The following is a 14,162-nucleotide window of genomic DNA, read 5'->3' as shown; positions in this document are numbered from 1 at the left end:
CGAGCCTTTCAGATCTGCTGCACTATTTCCCAGCCTTTTCTTTCCTCCTTCTTCATCAGGATGGTGGCTGGAAGAGCATCCTGGAGGGTTTATTAAGTGTTTTAATCCAACAACTAGAGAAAGGATAAACCCAGAGATGGAATAATTCACTCAGTGATTTAAGGAGCTTCCTAAGTGGTCACTGCTGAGATCTCTCTCAGCCCTACAATGTTTCTGTTCCTCAGGAGAACAAGAATAACCCTTTTTTCTCCCCTTTCTTTGCTGTTTGTAGATCCCACCCGGGTGATGGTGTCCCCTTTCAGCATGGATGTCACAGTTGGAGAGAGCATCGTCCTGCCCTGCCAGGTGTCCCACGACCACTCCCTGGACATCGCCTTCACCTGGTCCTTCAACGGGCACCTGATCGACTTTGAGAAGGATGGGGACCACTTCGAAAGGGTTGGAGGGGTAAGGATTAAACCTGACAAAGTGGGCAGGGTAGAAAAGGTTACCAACAGGAGGAATCGCACGAAGGCAGCAAGAAAAAGGAGGAAAGAAATGGAAAATTCTCAGCAGAGGTGGAAAATTGGGAAGGTTTTGCATGGTGCTCTGAGGGAGGTTTTAGAGAGCAGGAGGTCTCAGGCATAGTGACAGTTCGTGTTTACATTTGTCAGGAGAGAAATTTAACTGAAAGGAAAAGGAGATACAGTTTCCAAGCCTTGCTCTTATCCCTTAAAAAAAAATCATGAAAAGATGAACTCAGAGATTGATGCCCAGGGTTCACGGCAGCAGCCACGGCTTTTCAGGGTGACTGCTCCTGTTTTGGCCCATAAAACTAAAATTATAAACTTTATTAATATTCCCCAGTCCGAGGGCCACAACCACGAGGTTACCCTGAGATTTCCAATGCATCAAATGCTTTGTGTCTGGAGAGAAATTGAGAGAGGTTCTCAGCATCCAATGCATCCAGAAACCTAATTAGTTCTATTCAACAGTTAATCAGACATGCACTTGGCATTTGGAAAACAAATTACTGCTGGTGTGTGATGCAAGATTTCCTCAGAGAGTGCTGTTCTCGTGATCTTTAGCACAGAAATGCTGGGCAATCAGAATTCTGGCTGGCACACAAAGCCATCAAACTACTGCTGACAATCTCCAAATTTGGGCTGGGCTTCCCTTGCAGGGAGATGGAGACACAACCTGGGCCTCTGCATGCCAGAGAGGTAAAAATTGGATATCCAGAGGGAAAAAGGAGGAATCAGAGTGAACCTGTCCTACATTGTCATGTTTTAATGGAGAAAGTGCTTAACAGCCCCCAGCCCTGCTCCTGGGAGGAGCCGGAATTTTAGGGATGCTCCCTCTCTTACCTTCCAGGCAGACTCCCATCATTTTAACAGGCCATGGCTCGCACTGCTGATGTTTCCATCAGCCAGCACAAAGTAAATCCATTAGTCACAGTGTCCTTCGTGTGATAATGATGTTTAGGGCTCATTAAAAAGTGATTGTAACCACTTTTCCCTACTCTATCAGCAGGATTCAGCTGGTGATTTGATGATCAGGAGCATCCAGCTGAAGCACGCGGGGAAATACGTCTGCATGGTGCAAACAAGTGTGGACAAGCTCTCAGCTGCTGCAGACCTGATTGTAAGAGGTATTTGAATTTTGCTGCTGTTGTTGGTGTTGTTGTAGATTTTACATTTTTTTTCTGCTGCCTTCTGCAATCCCTGGCTCAGAGATCTTGTAACTGATCTGAGAAAAAAGCTCTGGGCACACGCTGGGGTCCACAGCATCAGGCTGTGAAGTGTTTGAGGTGCTCCCAGAACAGACCCAGCCCACACATCCCTGGTGCCTGTCCCTGTCCTGAACGCCAGCCCTGCAGCCACTGAGCTCATTTGTGCCCTGACCTGTGCAGGGACAGTTGCTGGCAGCATTTCTGCCAAGCAACCTTGTTCTTTCTGAGAATAAACAAGATTTAGTGACTTCACTGATATATCGAGATCTCTTCATTACCATGCACAGGTGATGTGTAAGTTTGACTTTAACAGAGCTGTAATTAATTGCCCTGACTCTCTGTCCTTATGAGAAATCTGATTCATATTTCCTGCTTGGGGGAGGCAAATTTGGGTGCTGCTCTGTCCCTGCTACCCTTGGTTCTCATAAAGAGGAGGAATATTAAATTCTCACAGGGAAATGACCCTTGATGATGATAAAAGTACAGCTGTTGTCACTCTCTAAAAGCATCAGGGGCATTAAAACACTGGCACAGGGTGCCCAGAGAAGCTTCCTGGCAGTGTCCCAGGCCAGGTTGGACAAGGCTTGGAGCAGCCTGGGACAGTGGGAGGTGTCCCTGCCATGGCAGGGGTGGCACTGGATGGGATTGAAGGTCCCTCCCATCCCAAACCGTGCTGTGACCCTCTGAGGTGGGGGCAGACTGAACCTCGGGCAGCAGTGGCCATGGGATGGAGCAGAGGGGTCTCTCCCTGCCGGGTGTTCCCTGCAGAGCTTCACTGGTTAAACCCCCCTGAGACCGCCCTGCTCTGTCCCCACGAGGGGAAGATGAACCCTGGGGTCACCGGGGTTCTCGTGCCACCCCGCAGGTCCCCCGGGTCCCCCTGAGGCCGTGACCATCGACGAGGTGACCGACAGCACGGCGCAGCTGTCCTGGCGGCCGGGCGCCGACAACCACAGCCCCATCACCATGTTCGTGGTGCAGGCACGCACGCCCTTCTCGGTGGGCTGGCAGGCAGTGAGCACAGGTGGGTGAGTGTGCCCCTGCCCTGGCACACAGGGGCTGCAGGGGGCCAAACCCTGCCCTCTGCGCCCACACAGGGCACAGGGGGTTTTTATTTATACTTATATTTGTATTTGTATTTATATTTATATTTATATTTATATTTATATTTATATTTATATTTATATTTGTATTTGTATTTGTATTTGTATTTGTATTTATATTTTTATTTGTATTTGTATTTATATTTATATTTATATCTATATTTATATCTATATTTATATCTGTATCTATATCTATATCTATCTATATTTATATCTATATCTATATCTATTTATATCTATATTTATATATATTTATATCTATATTTATATCTATATATATTTATATTTATATTACTTATATGATTATTTATATTACTTCTATTTATATTAACATATATTTTATTACTTATATGATTATTTATATTATTACTATTGTTATATTTATTATATTATATTTATTATATTATTTTATATATTTATTTATATTTATTATATTTTATATATTTTATATATAATATAGTATCTATAATATATATTATATATTTTATATGTTATATATTTATATAACATTATATAATGTATTATATTTATTATTAAATTATATATTATTATAGTATACTATAGTACAGTAATATATTATTATAGTATAGTATGTGATTTATATTATATTCTATATTTAATAATAATAATAAATAATAATAATGATGATAGTAATAATAATATTAATCGTGATAATCGTGATGGCTGAAATAATGACATACTCCAGTCTTCTTGGAGGGCATATATAGCAATGTTCATTAAAAGGCACATCCTTTTTACACCGTGTTCCAGCACAATTAGACATGATTGGTCATTCAGACCAACACCTTTTCACAAACATCTTTGCAAGTAAACAAGCTGGAAAAAACAGCAGGTGCAGAGGTTGGAAATTGTTTGGAATGTCTTGGAAGGTTCTGCTGCTGCCTGATGCCTAAAACTTTCTCTGTCAGCACCCCCAGAGCAGCTCTGGCCCCTGGTGTGAAAAGCAATTTCCCTGGTGCAGAGCACTGCTCTTATTAACTCGTTTCAGGTTTGGCAACCCAAAGATTTAAGGGTGCACTCAGTGCCATTACTCACCCATTTTTCTCATGAATGTTTAAGGGAAAACAGAATGAATTCCTATCTCTTGTTGCTGTGCTGGAGATATACAACAGCAATTGTGGTCTGTAAAGACATCCCTCAGGGACAGACCGTGTCACCGGCCTATCTTTAAGGAGAATTATTTTCCTGATAGAGGGAAAAACCCCGTGATGTAATTGCTCATTCCGTCACAGGTTAATTTTGTTCCAGTACCCATTAGACAGAGACAACAGTGTGTTTTAAAAAGAGAAAAACAAAGACCCTCCCAACCTGTTGCCTTGACACTTTGTTTCCAAGCTGTGGCAATTTTGGAGAAACTCTCCAAGGGCAGGAATTTCTGTGCTAAAACCACAGCGGTTTAACGCTGCCTCTTTCACTTCTTTGCAGCTGGCAAAATGACCAGAGAAAGTTTTTCACTCCTCCTTTATTTATGTTAAGCCCTGGCCTTTGAGGAAAGGAGATTTCCCTGTGCCTTTTTCAGAATTTCACCCCGCTGTGTTTCCTTGCCTCCCCAGTCCCAGAGGTCATCGACGGCAGGACGTTCACGGCCACGGTGGTGGGGCTGAACCCGTGGGTGGAGTACGAGTTCCGCGTGGTGGCCGCCAACCTGATCGGCATCGGGGAGCCCAGCAGGCCCTCGGAGAAGAGGAGGACGGAGGAGGCTCGTGAGTGGGGCTGGGCACAGGGGCTGAGGCTGAAATCCTCGTGCAGTAAATGCCCAGAGTGTCGCTGTTGTGTTAGGGACGGTATGGAACTAACGACACGACTCCCAAGCTTATGGCAAAGTGAGAGCGATCTTTATACTTCCAAATCCTCTTTTATAGACAGGTCCCAAAGAATGAAGTTTCATTGCTCAGCAAACCAACACAAGACCATCATTGGACAGTCAGGAACAACACCCCTCGACCATTTCTTGACAGTAAACAACAAGTTTAGACAAACAGCACCTATAAAGGTGGTTTTCTCTCTCCAAGGACTGTTTGAATTCCTCCTCCCCGTTTCTCAGGCCACTTTCCCAGGCCTGTGTGATGTGGTTTGGTTTCACACAGACCCTGAGCTGCTGCCTGAGCTCTCACATTCAGCATCCACACAAGAAATGCCTCAAAGCCCTGGCAGGGGCCTCCTCTGTTCTGCTGGATCCCACAGAGGAACTGAATACAAAACAGGAAAATAAGTAAAAGACCTTTTTTAATGGAGGACAAATGTTTAAACTACACAATTAGAGACTGAATACACGAGTTAATTGACATAGTTTTCATATACTATTATTGACATACTTTTAATGTGCTGTTTGCCATGGCAAATTAGTCATTTTAACAGTTCCTGGCAGCAGCAGGGGAAGGCCAGCAGGGTCCTGTTGCTGCACAGCTCTGTTCCATCTCCATGTGGGGTTGGGGTTTCGAAGCTGTCACATCCATCTTCTGTATTTCTTTTTTTATTTTTGCAGTCCCTGAGGTGACCCCAGCTAATGTCAGCGGAGGTGGAGGCAGCAAGTCTGAGCTGGTCATTACGTGGGAGGTGAGTCTCACTCCAGCTTGTGTGGATTTCAGAGGGCTGGCAGTGCAAAAGCCCAGACTGAGTGATGAAAACAGCCCAGCTGAGCAGATGGAGCCTAAGGATGGCACCCCAGCCCTGGGGAATGGGCAGCAGGGGCCATGGGGAGCAGGATTTGCCACCAGCTCAGCTCTCCCTGACTCCCAGCACATCCACATGGCAAAATGTGGATGGCAGGAGCCACACGAGGGATAAAACAGGCTTGGAACATCCTGGCCTGGTGGGGAATCGCAGTGCTGGCTCCCAGCTCCTCCCTGGGACACAGGGCAGCAGACACTCAGGGCCAGCACAAGGCATGCTGCCTTTCACTGCTGCTGATGGCAGCCAGGGAGAGGAGATGCAGAGATGAGAAATGTTTAACATTCCTTAAGGCAGACGGGGTTAGAACTTTAGTCATTTGTCTGCTCATATTTCCGTGTTGTGATGCGATGCAGCTGGCATATTTCTCCTAATAATGAACTGCACTAGACATGCTAACACTTCCATTTAGCACTATTTCTGACCAAGCTGGCAGGATGAATCGCCAGAGATATTTTTGAGGTTATTAAAAACCTATAAATGGGTTTTTGTCCTCGCCACACAGCTCAATGTGCTAAATTTCCTCCTCTGCTGCACTAATTAGTTACGCCGTGTCTCCTAAAGATACTGCAATATGTTTCAAAAACACACATGGCCAGAACATCAGCCATTGGTTTGAGATGTAATTTGCACAAAATATAATTTGTACTTTGATAGAAGAGTGGTTTTTACTCTTTTAAATGTCCAGAGGCCTTTTCTTTATGTGAGCCTTACAATACAGAGTAGGATGCAGTCACCACTGCTGAAGCTCCATGGCCCATAATTATGGATTATTTTAATACTGGAATTTTTGGGTTTAGTGCAGCTTTTTAGGGGGCTGCAAGCCTCAGAGCAGGAAGTGTCAGCATGTCCAGGGTGTGTTCTCTGGGGCTTCACGTGGGATCCAAAGGTGTGGGAGCAGCTGCACATGTGTTGGGAAAGCAGGAACTGTGTCCTTGCTGCACCCCAGCAAACCTCAGGCTCTTCACAAAGGCTGAAATTGCATCAGTGTGGAGGCCCCGTCCAGCCAGGGAGGGAAGGGAAATAATCTTGAGGAGAAATGCTCCTGGAGGAGCTGCTGCCTGTTCCATGGGGCAGAAAGGCTCCGGTGCAGGCAGGCTGGGATGGATTTGGGTTGGGTGTGGTGCAGGAACCCCAGCACCTCCATCTGCAGTGCTGTGTTCACAGAATCACAGAATGTCACAATCACAGAACCAGGAATGACAGAATATTAGAATCACAGAATATCAGAATCACAGAATCATCACAGAATGCAAAATTACAGAATCATCACAGAATCACAGAATCACCACATTACAGAATCACCACATCACAGAATCACAAAATCACAGAACCAAGAATCACAAAATACCCGAATCAGAATATCAGAATCACAGAATCATCACAGAATGCAAAATTACAGAATCATCACAGAATCACAGAATCTCAGAATCACAGAATCTCAGAATCACAGTATCATTTCAGAATCACAGAATCGCAAAATCACAGAACCAAGAATCACAGAATATCAGAATCACAAAATCACAGAATCATCACAGAAGGCAAAATCACCACATCACAGAATCACCACATCACAGAATCACCACATCACAGAATCACCGAATATCAGAACCACAGAATCATCACAGAACCACAGATTCAGCCAGGTTAGCAAAGGCCTCTGAGACCACCAAGTCCAACCTGTGAACAAAGAGCCACCCCCGGGGCACGGCCAGGCGCGCGCTGACGCCGCTGTTTGTCCCTCCCTGTCCCCAGACGGTGCCCGAGGAGCTGCAGAACGGGGGTGGCTTTGGCTACGTGGTGGCCTTCCGGCCGCTGGGCACGGTCAGCTGGATGCAGACCGTGGTGGCCTCGCCGGACGCCGCCCGCTACGTGTTCCGCAACGAGAGCCTGCCGCCCTTCTCGCCCTACGAGGTCAAAGTGGGCGTCTACAACAACAAGGGGGAAGGCTCCTTCAGCCCCGTCACCGTCGTCTACTCGGCAGAGGAAGGTAGGGATGGGCCCTCCACTCCTCCTCTGCCCCCTGGGAGGGTTTGGTGCCCACCTTGACACATCCTTTGGTTCATAACAAATGGCCAGCCGTGATTGATTCTTCTGGCGGTCGTTAAAATAACGTTAATCGTAATGAAATCTTTTGATGTTAATGGGAAAGTAATACGTGATCTGGGAAGGATTCCGCGGAGATTTAGTGTGAATTAATGGCCACTGATTAGAAAATGTTCCCACTTGTCCTAATTACAGTACATGGTATCCTGGGTTGAGTTTAGTAATGACATCTTATTATTTCTGAGGGAGAGGCCACAGCCTGACAGGCAGTCGGTTTGAAACGTGGACATTTGTTTGCCTCCCTCCTTGTGCAATGAGGAAAATTAAATCCCCTGACGTTTGAGACTAATTGAACATAGAACTGAAAACTCTTACTTTTATTTTTAACTGCCCAGAGCCAACGAGAGCCCCAACCACTGTTCTGGCCAGAAGCCTTTCTGCCTCAGACGTCGAAGTTTCTTGGGCTCCCCCGTGGGAGAACCAGCACAAAGGAAGAATACAGGGATATGAGGTATGGGGAACAGAGTGCAGGATCCTTTCAGCAGCAAGCCTTGAGGGGATGCAGGGATGTCCTCGTGCTGCTCCTCCTGCCGTGGGTGTGTTCCTCAAGTGGATTTGCTCCTCTTTAGCACACAGAGATTTCCCTCAAAAGGTTAAAAATTCCACTGTTCTCTCACACGGTTAAATATTCTACCTTTCTCTCAAAAGGCTAAAAATTCCATCATTCTCTCACATGGTTAAAAATTCCACCTTTCTCTCACGAGGATAGAAATTCCCCCTTTCTCTGTGGGATCTGGCTGGAAATGGAGCCCTCCCTGAAGGTGCTGCCATGGCCAGGCTTGGGGAGGGAGCACCAGAGCCTGCTGGTCCCCAGCAGGGCCAGGGGTGGTGGCAGGAGCAGGAGCTGTCCTGGGAGCAGATCTGGGTGGGTGACAGGAGCACGGGGGTGCCGCCAGCCCCTCTGGGTGCCGCCAGCCCCTCTGGGTGCCGCCAGCCCCTCTGGGTGCCGCCAGCCCCTCTGGGTGCTGCCAGCCCCCCCCAGCCCTGCTCTGCCTCCCAGGTGCGCTGCTGGCGGCACGACGAGAAGGAGGAGAACGCCAGAAGGATCCGCACGGTGGGGAACCAGACCTCCACCAGAGTCAGCAACCTGAGGGGCAATGCCCTCTACCACCTGGCAGTCAGGGCCTACAACACGGCGGGCACCGGCCCCCCCAGCGCCGCCGTCAACGTCACCACCAAGAAGCCACGTGAGTGTTGGCAGGGACGCCCTGGCAGGGTCCCCCCAGCGCCCCTCTCTCGTTTCCCAGCTCTCCTGAGTCTGAGGGACCTGTCAGGCTTCTCCTTGCCAGGTTTTTGTGCAGATTTACCAGGCTCAGCCTTTCTGTTTAATTTTTTTCGTGAGGTTCTTCCCGGTGTTAAGTAAGCAGAGCATGCAAAACCGAAATCACAGCTGTGCAGGCAAATTAAATATTTATCTCAGTGTTCAAGAGGGCTTTTTTCCCCCTGGTCTCAGGCATGTTGAGCAAGTGACTGAGTCCTTTTTTCATTTCAAGCGCCGTGTCGTGTCACACCTGCCGTGACCTTGAGGACACAGATCAGTGAAGCAGCTCGTTAGCTTTGCAGAGGGATGCTGTGGGCAGGCTCAGCTGTGCTGCTGGAAGCCCCACAGGCACTGGAAGGGATCCAGCTGGGAGCTGATCCCCTCAGTGACGTGCTGCTTTCTGTTTCTTGGTGCAGCACCCAGCCAGCCCCCCGGGAACATCGTGTGGAATTCATCCGACTCCAAGATCATCCTGAACTGGGACCAGGTGAAAGCCTTGGACAACGAGTCAGAAGTGAGAGGCTACAAAGTGAGTATTTCCATGGAACCTGCATGATTCCCTGGTCGGATCTGGGGCATTCCCCAAAGCCACAGCCGTGCCTGTGTACGTGAGCACGTTTTTCCTGCAGCTCCCACCTGCAGGGCCTCCTGCCTTCCTGGAAACTTCCCCAAGGCTGTAGTTGGCTCCTTAATTGCAGATAAATAAAATGTTTTTTTAATAGCTCCCATTTCCTTTAGAAAGCCAAGCCAAGAGGAAAACAAAGAGAATCCTCATTAGAAGCAGTTTTAATAGGACATCACTTAACTAGAGAGAAACCTTGGGAAGAATTCAGCTCCATCACCTCCACAAGGGTTTCATTTAGCCCAAAAAGACGTTGCCCTGGGGTTGGAGCTGTGCAAACATTTCCCACCAGAGCCTGAGCCAGTGAAGGACCTGGCCGTGCTCCATGTTTTATTCCCAGTCTGGAATGCCAGCAGCCTGGCGAGCCTGCACCAGCTCCCCTCAATTCCTGCACCTACTTTCAATTGTCTTGGGTGCTCTGTAGGGGCTCATCAAAAATAAGCAATTCCTCAGGGTTTTTAGTGCAAACCTCAGATGGACCTCAGCAATCTGGACCGGCTTTTCACTACATATTTTAGGTTTGAAATGCAAATTAAGGAGTCAGTTGAAAGAGGGAGAGAGAGACTCATCATCCTGGAGAAGCATCTAGAGGGTTTCTGAAACATTCTCCTTTAGCTTACTGTAAAGATAGCACAGCCACATGGATTTATTTCCTGAATCATAGCAAAACATTGCCTAGTTTTCTTCTTTTTGCCTAGAAATCTTGTATTTTATGCCACAATTTATGATCTAAATTAGTACAACTCCCACAGCTCAGAAAGTCATTCACAAAAGTCATTTATTCTGGGAAGCCATGGGTGGCACTGCATCAAATATCCCAACTCAGTTTCCACAAGAAGCATAATAAGGAGTTTCTGACCTCTATAAAGAAGTTTTTTATTTTTACAAGGGTTTCTTTTAGCTTGACCAAGGTAAAGGTTTCTCTGAGAGCTCCACCAGGTACCGGTGCTGTGTTGGGTGCTGCTGATCAGCATCACCTCCTGCCAGTGTCACCCCCCTGCCCAGGCACTGCCACCTCTGTGCTGGTGTCCCCAGCAAATGCCAGGTGTCCCCTGTGTGACCAGACCCTGCCTGGGCATCAGGACAAGAACAGCAGCACCTCTGGACACGCTGAGGTGCCCAGCTCTGAGGACAGCGGGCAGCTCTGCCCTTCTGCCCCCTGTCCTGTCTCCCCTGGCTGCAGGTCCTGTACAGGTGGAACAGGCAGAGCAGCACGTCTGTCATAGAAACAAACAAAACCTCGGTGGAGCTGTCCCTGCCCTTTGAGGAGGATTACATCATCGAGATCAAACCCTTCAGCGACGGCGGCGACGGCAGCAGCAGCGAGCAGATCCGAATCCCAAAGATTTCCAGTAAGGATGGGAGGGATTGGGCTCTGTGCCAGCAGATATTCCAGTCCCCGGGTCTGATTCCATCCCAAAAGCAAAATTCAGCCATAAGAAACCCATCCTAAGTGGTTCTATTGGTATTTAAGGTTTCCAGACACTTTTCCCTCTCTGCTCCATGCACTGACTGTATTGTTTCACTGCAATTCACTATAACAAAATACAAGATGCAGAGGCCTCTAAATCTATAAGGCCACTGTACAGCCATATCCCACTGCGTGCTGGATGCATAAATATTTATTTAGGGAAATGAGGTGGTGTAGAAGAACAAGCACAAAGGGTATTTTATTACACAACATGGCTTTTGCAAAATCTCCATGTCCCATCTTCCATTAATAATGTCCCAGCTTTTATAAGCTGCATTAAATCAGGAGCCTCTGCAATGCAGGAAGGAGGCGTTAAAATCCCAGCGATGTGAAAACAGCCTGGGTGAGAGCAGAGCTGTCCCCACCGTGGCTGTGTAAAGCATGTGTAAAGCATGTGTAAAGCATGTGTAAAGCATGTGTAAAGGATGCAGAGGGATTTAATCAGCAGCACAGGAGAGGGAAGGGCAGCTGGAACACGCCAGCTCCCGTTTGGGGCACGGAGCAGGCACACGGCTCCTCCGGGATGGGAGACACAGGGAACAGCTGGAACATGGTGCAATTGTGAAAAAATACCAATAATGGTAAGCAGGCAGTGTGTGAAGTAACTGTGAGAGGAGCCTCAACACAACTGGGGCAGGAATTGGAATGAAACCAGAAATTCAGCTGGAGAGGGGGTGGTGAAGAGGAGGAGGGGGCTGTGGGGAGGGAAGTCAAACCTCGGGGCAGGTGGGCTAAGGAAGGGTTCAGGGCTGGTTCTCTGCTCACCTCTGGCTCCTTCTCCCCTCTCAGATGCCTACGCCAGAGGCTCGGGCTCGTCCACCTCCAGCGCCTGCACCCTGTCAGCCCTCAGCACAATCATGATCTCCCTCACAGCCCGCTCCAGTTTATGACAACAATGACACCCAGGACTGCTTCTTTATAATATAAGCAACATTTAGCTAGTTGTTTTGGAGACACCCAGTACTAAGTAATATTGTGGTTTGAGTACATCTTACTACTGGAAAAAAACAAATGTTTATGCTTCTTTAGGAATGGCATTATACTTCCTCAAAGCAAATATAGCTTTGTCTGAAGTTTCCTTGGAAACTCTGCAATGCACTGAAAACATCTGTAATATGATGTTACCAAAGCAGTTTACATATGTCCTTATATGCATATTTTTTATTATATATTTAGTGTTTTATAGAATTTTTTAAAGTTAACATACGATGTAGATATTAATTTTTTTCCTCTGCTATAAAATGCTACGGACGACATTATCACGGAAATATTGTTTGGGATTTTTTCCTTTTGCGACGGAGAGTTCCAGGCTGTTCCTGGCAGATTGGCTGGAGCTGCCTGCACACTTGGACAGGGCAGAACTGATCCAGACCCGGACTGAGCTCCACTGGCAGCTCCTGTGCTGAACCCAGTGCCTCTAACACGTTCTGGCCAGAGCCCTGAGCAGGACAAACTCCAGACCCTCAGAGGAGCAGAATTTTGGGCAGCCACGTGGTTTTTGGTTGGTTGTGGACTACAGGACACGTAGCCAATGTTGGGGCACGGTGCAGCGAGGAGGGGCTGTGCAATTGCTTTGTCTTGATCACAGTTAGCATCACACGGTGGGAAAATGCAGATCCTGCAGAGCTGTGACCTCTGGAGAGCTCATTCCAAGGAAATCCCTCACGTTTGGGATTAATTTCCAGGAAATTGAAACACGGCCGCTCTGAGACACAAAGCTGCTCTGGGCTCGTTCTTTGGGACACAACTCCTCATCCTCGGAAACTCCACTCTCCAGAGAATGCCTGGGAACTGGGCCCGGTGCTGCCCCGGCTCCCGGTTATCCGTGGAAAAGCGGGAATCTCCCGGAGATCCCCGCTGGAAGTTTGCCTTTCCTTTTAGAACCTCCAGACGCCTGGAGGCAGAACAGAGCCACAGCAGAAAACAGCACTATCCACACTGGAATAACTCTTCTCAAGAGAAGGACTGTTTGTTACTACGGGGAATTTTGTAAGTTCGGACGGGATAACGCTGGAAAAGGCAACGGAATTTTCTATACAATTTTCAACTTTCAATGCGCTGCAGTGGTATTTTTTTTTCTTTTTCTCCTGATAGCTTGAATTTGCCTGTAACTTGTCCTTTTTGCTTACAAAATAATACAGTTAACTTTTAGACCTTCTAAATATATTTATTCAGTAACTCATAATCAGGATTCCACTTGTGTAAAAGTCAGGGGTGTTGACCAGAGAAATATTGTCAGTATTTCAAGCTGTGTTCCTTTCTTAGTTTGATATGGTTACTTCTATGTAAAAAAAATAAAATTAAAAAAACCTTTAAAAAAATCCACAAAACCAAGAAAAATGAAATTTAAAAAAAAGCTTCTGTAGTTTTCTCCCCGGTGTAAATGATATTTATCAGTGATCTAGCAGATGTAATCTTTTTTTAAAGGTATTGGTAATAAATATTCTGTCATTTGTAAAGATACCTGTCTTCCAGGAGCCTTTTTCCTCCACTTTTTGCTCTGCCCAGTGAGAAACTTCCCCTCAGAGCCTGCTGAGACTGTCACTGATGTGAAGATACAAGAGTTGGTTTAAATCAAAACTTTGTGAAGGTACAAAAAAAAAAAAAAAATCTATGTATACACCTCTGGTCTAATTCTGCTCCCAAAACTGACCAAAAAAAGTGAGCAGGTGAATTTTGGGTTTGTTTTGCAGAGCCGTGGGCTGTCCAAGCTCACGGGGGTGGTGCTGTGGGAGCATCTCTGACCCTGTGGCTGGAGCAAAGCCCTTCCAGGCACTGCCTCTGCCCATCCTGGGCATTCCTGAGCAATTTGGGAGCTCAAAACCACTAAACCCACCCAGGGCACATTTCTGATCCTTTCAGGGGCAGGAGGTGCTCTCTGCATTTCAAAGGAGCAGTGCTGCACTTTGCAATCAATGAAGCAGAAAAATAAACCGGGCCAGTAGCACAATTCCATTTTTAAAAAGAAAAGTGAAATTGCCGTTTCCAGAGGCAGGTAAGGAGCAGCTCCTGGGGCTGCTCCCCTGGAGGCAGCAGGGAAGAGCTGGGCAGGAGGAATGAGGGCATTGGGAGCTGGGTTTGAAGGGAAAAAATGAGGAATGAATAATTCTGTGCTGTGGGAGTTAGGGGCTGGAGATCTGGAGTGGTGATGCCAAAACCTGGCAGCCCTGGGGGTGGCAGCACTGGGGGTGACAGCA

General features: G+C 47.1%; 1 protein-coding gene across 2 annotated transcripts in view; it reads left to right on the top strand.

Annotated features, from left to right (window-relative positions):
* LOC134558068 (contactin-4) overlaps positions 1 to 13,428 on the top strand; it is a 255,592-nt gene extending 242,164 nt beyond the window's left edge. Inside the window, exons 14-24 of one of the 2 annotated variants that reach the window (XM_063411534.1) lie at positions 272 to 447; positions 1,513 to 1,630; positions 2,577 to 2,735; positions 4,389 to 4,538; positions 5,321 to 5,391; positions 7,261 to 7,495; positions 7,947 to 8,062; positions 8,612 to 8,798; positions 9,289 to 9,401; positions 10,678 to 10,846; positions 11,755 to 13,428. In XM_063411534.1, coding sequence (XP_063267604.1) covers positions 272 to 447; positions 1,513 to 1,630; positions 2,577 to 2,735; positions 4,389 to 4,538; positions 5,321 to 5,391; positions 7,261 to 7,495; positions 7,947 to 8,062; positions 8,612 to 8,798; positions 9,289 to 9,401; positions 10,678 to 10,846; positions 11,755 to 11,855 — 1,595 coding nt within the window. In that variant the 3' untranslated portion in view covers positions 11,856 to 13,428. Of the gene's footprint in view, positions 1 to 271; positions 448 to 1,509; positions 1,631 to 2,576; positions 2,736 to 4,388; positions 4,539 to 5,320; positions 5,392 to 7,260; positions 7,496 to 7,946; positions 8,063 to 8,611; positions 8,799 to 9,288; positions 9,402 to 10,677; positions 10,847 to 11,754 lie in introns of both variants that reach the window. The other variant, XM_063411533.1, reaches the window with a different exon arrangement.
* The last annotated feature ends 734 nt before the right edge of the window (positions 13,429 to 14,162 follow it).

Source organism: Prinia subflava, chromosome 14 (genome assembly GCF_021018805.1).
Source record: "Prinia subflava isolate CZ2003 ecotype Zambia chromosome 14, Cam_Psub_1.2, whole genome shotgun sequence".
NCBI lineage: Eukaryota > Metazoa > Chordata > Aves > Passeriformes > Cisticolidae > Prinia > Prinia subflava.
The sequence above is the reverse complement of the archived record's forward strand: the minus strand, read 5'-3'. Positions and strand labels throughout refer to the sequence as shown.